Source organism: Amaranthus tricolor, chromosome 16 (assembly GCF_026212465.1).
Source record: "Amaranthus tricolor cultivar Red isolate AtriRed21 chromosome 16, ASM2621246v1, whole genome shotgun sequence".
In the NCBI taxonomy this organism is placed as follows: Eukaryota; Viridiplantae; Streptophyta; class Magnoliopsida; order Caryophyllales; family Amaranthaceae; genus Amaranthus; species Amaranthus tricolor.
In genome coordinates this window covers 4,956,630-4,967,364 of record NC_080062.1, presented here as the reverse complement: position 1 = coordinate 4,967,364, position 10,735 = coordinate 4,956,630, and the positions used below count along the sequence as shown (strand labels likewise).

The 10,735-nt window shown below is 32.4% G+C and overlaps 1 protein-coding gene across 1 annotated transcript; it reads left to right on the top strand.

The window, feature by feature from the left end:
• Positions 1 to 4,484: 4,484 nt before the first annotated feature.
• On the top strand, positions 4,485 to 10,043 carry LOC130803079 (eukaryotic translation initiation factor 3 subunit I-like). Its single transcript, XM_057667243.1, has 8 exons — positions 4,485 to 4,825; positions 6,146 to 6,361; positions 6,738 to 6,865; positions 7,030 to 7,152; positions 7,238 to 7,327; positions 9,032 to 9,118; positions 9,566 to 9,645; positions 9,746 to 10,043. The coding sequence occupies exons 1-8, from the start codon at positions 4,642 to 4,644 to the stop codon at positions 9,819 to 9,821; spliced, it is 984 nt and encodes a 327-aa protein (XP_057523226.1). The 5' UTR covers positions 4,485 to 4,641; the 3' UTR covers positions 9,822 to 10,043.
• Positions 10,044 to 10,735: the final 692 nt, after the last annotated feature.

Sequence of the window (10,735 nt, the reverse complement as noted above, 5' to 3'; positions counted from 1 at the left end):
GTATTAAGCACTTTCTCTTGTAATCTGTACAATTGTGAAGTAGATGGGCTTCCAAATCTTGTTTCAAGATCTCTCCAACTCTCGGTAGCATTCTTGAAGTACATCACACTCTTTGCTATAGTTCTTTCCAAGGATACAATCAACCATCTTATAACCATGTAATTGCACCTTTACTATGCCTTTTCATATTGTTTCCCTTCATCTGGTTTAGGTAGTGTTCCATCAACAAAGCAAAGTTTATTTTTAGCATCAAGGCTGATAATCATTGAGCGTTTCTAGTATGTATAGGATGTCCCATCAAAAACAATTGACACCAATCTTGATCTGGCAGAATCAGAAGGGTGAAGGTAGTAAACACTACCTGGGTTTTGCGTTTGGTCAGAGTATAATGCAACAACGTCTGTGGTAGATGTCATTTTTGCCATGAATCAGAAAAAGAATGCAAACAAAGAAGACAGGGAGGAAAGATGAAGAAAAAATTAGTTTGTTGGGATTAGTTTTGTGAAAGCCTGCTCTGATACCATGACAGAATATGGTATACAAAGGCTAAAGAACATAATGCTATTAATTGTTTAGACAAAAGATTAGTATGTACAACATGGAGAGAGAACCTACATATATATATATAGGTAGCTGTCAAGATCAGTTATAACTAACTAATGACGTGGCAAACTAACAAAGTGAAACAGTTATAAAAACGTCTTTGTTAAAAATTACTATTTTAGTAAGTAAAATGAGTTTGTCGTTTTAAAAGTAAAATTTTACTACGAATTTTAGATATCAGTTTTATTATTCGTGGGGACAAAATAAATTATACGACGAAAATATGAGTATATTATCCACCTCGTACTTTAATGAGTATGGGTATGAAGTTGAGTCACCCGTAATTTTGCCACCTAACTTATGAGTCATCAAGCTAACTCCTTCTTATACACTCCATTCACCTTCTCCTTCATTATCAATTAGAGTAAAATTTCTGAAAATTCATCCTCTTCCAAAGCATAAACTCAAAATCTGAAAATTGATGTTTACTTTTCCATTGTAGAAGAAGGAGAACACATCTAGTACTATCACCATCTCCATCTCTTTTGGGTTAGAAGTAAGATTTCTTTATGTGTTCTTAATTTCATACTTGTATATTATTTTCATGGCTAATAGGGCCTCAAATTGATATTTGATTGTTTTATGTTAGGTTTTTTTATGGTTAATTAAAGAAGCATCAAGAGGAGGCTAGTTTGAAGTTCATTAAACCATTGAAGAACTTACCAGCTAAAGTGGATCTGGTTTTTGATTTTCTGAAATTTTGTGTGGAATTAATCTTGCTCAAAGGTAACTCACAAATTAATCTATTTAAGCATAAATTGAATGTTTTGAAGTAGTTTTAAGTAGGCTTAAATGGTTGTTGATTCATGTACAAAGTTGAAAGTAAATTTCAGTTTAAGTGAGCAAGTTCTGTCCGAACCTGTATTGCTATTTTGAGATAGTTAGAGTCATTTTGGGGTTCTGGTGTCTTCATGAGATTTGTAGAGCTTCGAATCATGGTCGCGTGGCACTTGAATCGCCCCAAAATGAGTTCGTATGAGGGAGTTATGTCCAAAATACTAATAGGCTGTCATGAAAATCAACATGAGATTTCTATTTTATTCTGTTTGAATCTGTTTGGCTATTTTTGAGATAGTTAGTCATTTCTGGGTTCTGGTGTCTGGATAAGAGTTGTAGAGCTCTAAATCTCGGTCGCGTGGGCACTTGAATCGCCCCAAAATGAGTTCGTACGAGGGAGTTATGTTCAAAATACTAATAAGTTGTCATGAAAATCAACAATGAGGTTTCTGTTTTGCCATTTTCAGGGCTATTCTGATTGTTTCTGGGTTATGGTGTCTTCATAAGAATTTTAGAGCTCCAAGTCAGAGTCGCGTAGCCATTTGAATCGTCCCCAAATGTGTTTGTATGAGAGAGTTAGGAATACTAACAGACTCTCATAAAAATCGCAAATAACCAATCATGAGATTAATTGTTCAAATTGGGATCAATTTACGGTTATTATTCTTTCTGTATTGATTGATATTGTTGAGTTATGCTCCTTAATTTATTATTATGGGTGTTGTACAAGTATCAAATTTGGGAATATAAGTATCAATTGGGTATTTGATTAATTGACATTATTTGGATAGGATATAAGTTGGATATTGAGATTTAAGATTGGTGTAAAATTAGTTAAACTCCATTGATAGTAACTCAAGTTCTTATATGTTGATGGTTGATGATGAATTGATTTATATTTTAAGTAATGATTGTTGATTTCAAAAGAAAATTTAGTGAATTATTGTTTTGTTTTATATTGAAATCGACATTATAAAAATGTTCGTTTTTGGGAATTGGCAACGGATATTTATATCCGGATTATTGTGAAATCCAATAGCTTGATAAAAGGTAATGGATATTCGGATCGGTCTCGAGCCCCCCGATCCCGTTTCGTTCTTGCAAGAGCCGTATTTTCGTGATGACGATCACCCGTGTTCTCATGATTTAGATCAACCCTACTTCCTGACGGTCCATTATATTCCCACGTTTTAAACTGCTATTACATTATTGTTTTTAATGAGTTTTGAATAAATATGTTTGGTATATAAAGTTTTGTTTGTTTTGCAATGAAAGCATATGTTTCATTTGCCATATTATTTCACGATTAACTTGTAAAGTTATAGCCGTATTTTGATTCGTTATGAACTAAAGGTTTATAGCCGTATTTATGTCGATACCGAACGGTCTTTTAAAAGAGTTTGGATTTGGATAAATAATGTTTATAAATGGTTACCAAGTGAACAAGGAATTTGATTGGAGATGTTTGTTAATGACTTGTATATAAATGTAATAGTTTGTTGGATTACTCAACAATTCAATTGTTGACTGTTTTTGATGGGGCCTATCCTTTACAGGGGATAGATCCACTTTCAGGTTGCTAACTTTAGTGCGGATGGATGTGCTGCTCCTTTATGTGTCATGTGTTGCGATAGCGAGGACATCGTTTTTGGAAAGTTAACTTATCATGATATTTTGACAAATCATGTGTTGTAAAAATTTTAAAGAGTTTAGATATTTTATAATGTATTAACTTAGTTTATAACTGGTTTGTAATTAATTGTATTACAGTTATGTAAAGTTTTTAAATACTCTGATATTGGTTGCTGTGGCTATAGAGCCACAGGTCGGATTCAGCCCAGACTTCTATAAATCTTCTGCTGTGCTTTGTAGACAATATTATTATATTGTACGTTTACACTGGTTTTGGTTGTTTCACAAAGCAAGAAACATAAAGACTTCAGTAGGACTATTAGGACTAATATTGTCATCATAAGACATGAAGGGCCAAACTTATGACATAAAAGACCAATTTCGAGACTTTTCAATTAGGTTTTTATTCTTAAATTTGGTAATATATTTTTTTAAAAAAAAATTCCAATTCAAAGACTTAAAAGACCAAATCAAAGGCTTAAAAGATCAATTCCAACGTTATTTTATATTTGACATTTTAAGTCTTGAATTTCGTTTTTTTTAAAATTTCTTAGTCGTTAGCTAATTGTTTGTTTAGGTTCAAATTTTGTTTAGGATTGAATTCTGATAGAAGCTTTGGATATGATGAGTGATGACATTTAAGTTAATTTTAAATCATGTAATATGTATTTTGATTATTTTGAAACTTGTATTTTGACATTGGTTTTTATGATTCATTATTATATCCTTGACGTATATGTGTTTTAAATATATTGTGAGTAATGTATATCTTATATTTTGTAATTTCAAAGAGAAGAGAACAAAAATGACATTAAATGAGTAAGATGTATATTTTTTAAAAATTTAAGCAAAATTTTAAGAAAGTTTTTCTTTTTAGTTCCTTTTATATTAAAAATGATCAAACAATAAACATAATCATAATACAACTTGTTGTTTCCGCAAATTTGTAAAATCATCCGATTCTACGATCTGTTCCCACCAGTTGATTTCGATTGTACGTAGAATTCCAATCCTGACGACCTTGGTCTTACCATGAGACGAATCCATATACCTAGCCTATTTATCTGATTGATAACCTTAAGATTGTAGGTAATATTTTATGATTATATTATGACAAGAAGTATACAGTAGACCAATACCATAAAGATTGTCTCACTGTTAGACCATATCATTTGAGAATTAGTGTTGGTGCAATTATGACTTATAAAAGAAGAACATCTACTCTCTTGAGAGTCGTCTATTTGAGAGACGAATATCAAATCCAACCCATTTAAGATTAATGCATACTTATCGTATTTTTAATGCCTACTTACATTATTCTTAATGCTTATTTTTCGTGTCCTTAATACCTAATTTCAATATTTTAAATGTTTACTTATATCATTTTTAATGTCTATTTACAATATTTTATAAAATATATAATGAGCTGACCTAATTAGAGTTACGAAAATTTGCGTAAGAATAATCTATGGGCTGAATGTATAGTAACAAAGCCCATTTTTTGCAGGGTATCCGCAGGTAGAGCCACCCTGAAAATATTCAGTTTGCTCCACACCCTACTCCTTTCGCCGATTTCAGTCTTCAATTACCTGAAGAACAATCCGTCTGTTTTAAATCCCTGAATCGAATATGAGGCCAATTTTGATGAAGGGCCATGAAAGGCCTTTAACCTTTTTGAAGTACAACAGAGATGGCGATCTTCTCTTTTCGTGTGCTAAAGACCATAATCCTACAGTTTGGTTTGCTGATAATGGTGAACGTCTTGGAACTTATCGTGGTCACAACGGTGCCGTTTGGTCCTGCGACATCTCCTGTATTGTTCTCTTACCTCTCGCTCTTTTTTTTGTTTTTGCTTCAATGAATTCTATTGTGTAATTGTTTTTATAGATCTTTTAGGGTTTTTGCTGTTGTTTCTAGTTTTAGTGAATTAAGGATGTGTGTAGTTTGATTAAGGAGGTTCAATCAATGCTGGGTTAGTCTTAAATCTTAATGATAAAAATCTGGGTGTTTGGTTGCAACATGGGGTTTTTTTATTTTTGTCTTTTGGCTAAATATATCCTAACTTTTGGTACATAGAATGGATCATTGATTTTGGTTCGTTGTTGTAGCATAATTGAACGAATATTTAATTTTTGTTTCCAATTTTGTTTAGGAATCGAGTTTTGGGTATCTATCACTAGTTGTAGGTTTTCTGGATTTTTTTGCTTCTTCTTTGTTGATTTCCTATGCCGTAATATATTTCTGCTGTTTGCAATTATCCATGATTCCAAATTAATCTATAACATTAATAAAAGAAGTTATATGTATTGTGTGTTTGATGATTTTGGTAAATTTTCCATTTTTTATGTTGGCCTTTTATTTCCATATGGAGTATTATTTTAAGAAGCACAAGTTCTTGGTGTTCATACAAGTGACCTCAAGACATTTTTGTTTGAGAAATGTTGGGTAGAAAGACATTATTCTATGGGCTGTGAAACTGCAATCTGTTGGACTTGTTTCTGCTTGTGCGACTAAGGTCACATGTATATATTCATTTAGTTGTAAGAAGGATTTTTAAAAGAAAATCAAGTTTTTGATTTTTTTTATTTGGTTGGATACTTAGTATAAAATTTTGTATTTTGAAGATTAGTATGCCTATGATTCTCTCATTTTAACTCAATGGGGCAACTTTTTTTGGGAGTTTTTGACGTTGTTTGGCCATTGTTATTACCTTTTGGTTGAAGGAGTGAGGAGATTGAAGGGATGTCGATATTGAAGTTAGATGAAGACATGGTTGAAAAGTGTATTGGAAGGGACGGGTCGGTGCTGGTTTATCAAAGAAGGGGCTAGTCGTAAAGGACTTATAAATTGATATTTATAAAGGGTGTTTTATCGCACTTAAAAGTTACACCATCATATCTTTTTTCTAGAAGCGTACTGTGAATAATATATCATCTTGCTTCAAGAAGTTTTAAAACTGAGAAGATTTTCTGAATAGTTCTTGCAATAATTCTAGATTTTGATTTGTCTTAATTTGCATTTTTCATTTTTCAGAAGGTAGATTTTCATCCTGACTGCTTGTGATGCACTATGACTTTTTTATGGTTGTGACTTGTTATTTTGGTGCCCTGTTTCATACTTGCTCATGTTTTAGGGAATTCTTCTCGCCTTCTCACTGGTAGTGCCGATCAGACAGCAAAGCTTTGGGATGTCAAAAGCGGAGAGCTATTGTATACCTTCACCTTTGACTCTCCTGCTAGGTCTGTTGACTTTTCAACGGGTGATAAACTTGCTGTTATGACTACTGATCCATTCATGACAAAGACATCGGCAATTCATGTGAAACACATTACAGAAGACGTTGAAGAACGTAAGCACGACTAACTATATAGTTTTCTGAATTTTTCTCAATATCACATTTTCACATAGGGTTTGCCTGTTTTCTCTATGTCATGGTACCTTCAATTTCACTTGCATGCTTTCATATTTTCCGTATTGATGATGATCTGTCTGAACTTGCTGTATTGATTATGCTCTATGTCTGAACTGCCATTTTTCCTCTTTTAATTTTAGAAATAACAGCAATGCACTCTTAGTTAAGCAACAACTATATAAGTACTTAAGTAGTAATCAGAGTTTTCTCTATGTGAGTATGTAATGAATGGATTATCAATTTTAGTCCTCTCAGTTTTTCTTTGCATGTTTTTTCCATTGGTGAAATTGATGTTGTTCATATTGATGTGCAGAGACCAACGAATCTGTTCTTGTGATGAGAGGGCCAAGTGGACGAATAAACAGAGCTGTATGGGGCCCTCTGAACAAGACTATAATCAGTTGTGGTGAGGATGCTATTATTCGTGCATGGGACCCTGTGGTATGTAGCTATGAAGATTGTATCTTTTCTGTGTGTTATTTCAGTCTATAAGTTTAACAGTTTTCAACTCCTTGATGTTATGTATATCTGTTCATATCGACTCTTCTAAGGACTTTGTCATTTTACATATATAGTGATTTCACACATGGTGCTTGAAATTGCAGACCGGCCAAGAGGTAATGTCTACAAAAGACAACGAAAATGGTCACAAGAAGACAATTACGTCACTTTGTCTATCTGCAGATAAGTCACATTTCCTTACTGGTTCGCTGGATAAATCAGCTAAGGTAGTATATCTTTTAACTTTTTACTGAACAAGTAACCATGGTGATTTTATCTGATTTCTATATAACATGGTTGGTTCCTTTTCAGCTGTGGGACACAAGAACTTTAACCCTGATTAAAACCTATGCTACGGAGCAGCCGGTGAATGCTGTTACCATGTCTCCCCTCCTGGACCATGTATGTTACCGCCATTTTTATGCTTTCTGATTTTAGTGTTGTATTAATTCGTCACGTAACCTATTGAGCTTTGTCTTGTTTGGCTTCTATATGCCCATGACTAATTATTTTATTGGGTGGGCCGGAATTCTGGTGTTAATGTACTAGTCTTGTCTTTATTCATAAACGCTTATGAAAATGTTGGTCAATCGGTTTAATGTTGTCTTTTTTAGTCCGCTCATTTTCAATTTGACCGGTTTAGGTCTACCCAATGTGTCAAAAGGTTTCAATTTTTTCCTATATCATTACATGTTTTGCCAAAAAGTACCATATATGACTTTTTGTTGTAATATTAATTTCTTTTACTTTGTTTGTCCCAAATTAGTTGCTATAAGATTTTATGCTACTATCCAGGATTTTAGGAATGAGTAGAGAAACTTACGATCGGATAATTTGAAATACTAGAATAAGGGTTTTCGACTCTAATGTATGGTATAAATGCGTTAATGTAGGATTGTGTGAATTATAGAAGTATTAGGTTAGTAGCTTATTATAAAAAGAAATGCAGGCAACTATTTTGGTATGACCCAAAGAGGAATATCTAGAAACTAATTTGGGATAAAGAGAGTATAATAATGACCAATATACAACGTATAACAATATAAGGGTTCAATATGAAATTCCTTAAACACAAAAGTTTATTGGAAATAGTCTCAACTCAAAAACGAAAAGTAATAATGTGAAACTTGAGAAATTGACCAAATTTGAAAAATGGGTCAAATCGGGTTAGGAAGAGGTACAATTGGAATCGAATCGACCCATTCTTTCTAGTTTTTTTGATAGTATAAAGATTAAAGAAAGAACAGCTTGGGCTGATTTTAGGTTTGTTATAATATTAACAGGTCTAGTTATAACTATAGAATGTGTTAAAATTTGATGCCTCAATAAAGAAAGAACAGTTTGGGCTGATGTTTTGCGAATTACCTCCATCAAAGTATCTAAGTTTACAGGTTCAAGCCAACACACAGAATTCCGAACACTTTGGTGGTTGGAGTTTTAGATTAAGTGGTCGGACTTGTGTTTTTGGCCTGAATCAATAAATTTTGATACTTTGGTGGTTGTAATTCGCAAAAAAATAAACATTTAGGTTGTAATTCGCAAAAGCCTTAAACTGTAAGTCTGTAATTCCCAAATTATTCCTCAATAAATGATTGTGTATCTTTGTTTCATCATACTCAATTCCCATCCATTTTGTTCTCGTCAGTATTGAATTGCAGTTTTCCATAAACATCAAGGTATGAACTGTGAAATTGTCCAGAAGAGAATGTTTTGAGGATGACTGATGAGTGGTGAAAATCTTTGTGATTGTTTGATTGCTATGTTTTCCACAAGACACCATTTGACATAGTCATTCGTAAGGGAGGGAATGATTTTTTTACACTTGTAAACTTGTTACAACCCATTTTGTATGAAATTGTCTCACCGTGAGACGGGTCCATACAAAAGGCCCATTAGTAAAAAAACATTTAAAAAAACAATGAAAATTGAATTTGCCCTTGTACAGTAAGCATTTTGTTTTTTTGAAATATTTTGGCTGACCCAATTGAAGTTGTCTCACAGTGAGACGACCTTAATAGAGAATTAGTGTTTTCATTTGGGTTGTCATCCACTTATACTATTTACATCTAAAGCATTATACATCCTGTAACCTTTGTTTATCTACAGGTTGTGCTTGGAGGTGGTCAGGACGCATCTGCAGTGACAACTACAGATCATCGTGCTGGAAAGTTTGAGGCTAAATTCTATGATAAGGTAAATGGTGCTTGTTCCACATTGCTTTTGTTATTCATAGTCCATTCACGGGTTAAGAAGGGACTGAAACTTTAGCAGCTTTATGATCCTTGAATAGAACTCATGTTTTTCTATTGAGTTGTGGTTCGAATAAACTATATGGTTCATTGTAGTTTTTATTCATGACCTTATAGAAGTTCATCCATGTCAATTCATTTATAATTTTACACATAATGGTAAAAAAAAAAAAAAGCATAAATTAAGTTTGCCTTCTTTATGCTCTTGCCATTGGTTGCATTTACAAATTCCTCTTTGTAAATTGTAGTATGTGTATTCGTTCACAATATTTTACCGGTTATTATCTATGTTATCATTCTTTGTCAATGGCTAGACAATTTGTACTTGTATCTAAACCAACATTTATCGGTGTTGAGTCGCAAGTAATATGTTCGTTTATTTTGTTTGTAGATACTCACAGAAGAAATCGGAGGCGTTAAGGGGCATTTTGGACCTATTAATGCTTTGGCATTTAATCCTGACGGAAGAAGGTAATCAAATTTTATCGAGTGGTTTTGTAAATGTGTTGTTTTTGATCTATTTTTGTTCAACATATTTTTTTAAGAAAAACCTCTTTATTTTGTGATGCAGTTTTGCGAGTGGAGGTGAAGATGGTTATGTGAGGTTACACCACTTTGATTCAGATTATTTCAATATCAAGATCTAATCAATTTTTGGTTCTTTTTTTTGTTTGATTAAAGATAATTAATTACTTCCTCCGTTACATTTGTTGGGTAGCTGATTTGAATCAATAGCTTATTGTATTATGGAAATAATTTTAAGATTTGGGTGCAATTCCTACCAATTTCTGTATCTTTTCCTAATTAACATTTTTATTGGGAATTGTTTTGAAATAGAATAATTTGCGAATTATAGTCTTAAAGTTTAACATTTTTGTAAATTACAGCCTTTATGTTTATTTTTTGCAAGTTACAGCTACTAAAGTATTGCAGGTTTAGTTCAAAACACAGAATTTAGACCATTTTGGTGGTCGGAATTTGTATTTTTGGCCTGGACCTATTAACTTTGATGGCTGTTATTTGCAAAAAAAATAAATATTGAGGCTGTAATTCGCAAAAGTACTAAACTTTAAGGTTGTAATTCGGAAATTATTCTTTAAAATATGTTGAATATAGTCCTCTTGGCTCATAATACAGGTTAATTTTGCTTTTCTAGGGAGTTTGAGAGTTGTAACTAAGAGCTATAATTGTTATCCTGAATCACATTCTTTACTCTGTTGAGAATAATACGTATTGAAATCGAAAGTGACATGTTATCTAGGAAACTTTGATATTTACCAAGTATATGGCAAAAAGATTTACAATAATTTAATTTTTTTTATGATTTTCTTATAATAACCTCACCAATTGATTAACTATGAATAATCTTAATTTTGGGTATTTTGTAGAGTAAATCATTTTATTTTTAAAGTTTAAAAAAGTGTTAAAAAAAATTTTGATTTTACGTTAATTTTTACTTTACTTTTTTGGTGAATCACTTATTATAGCAGGTTATCGGGTTACCTAAGTTTACTTTAGGCAAATACCTCTTAAAGTTAGATTTTTTCATAGTTAATCAATA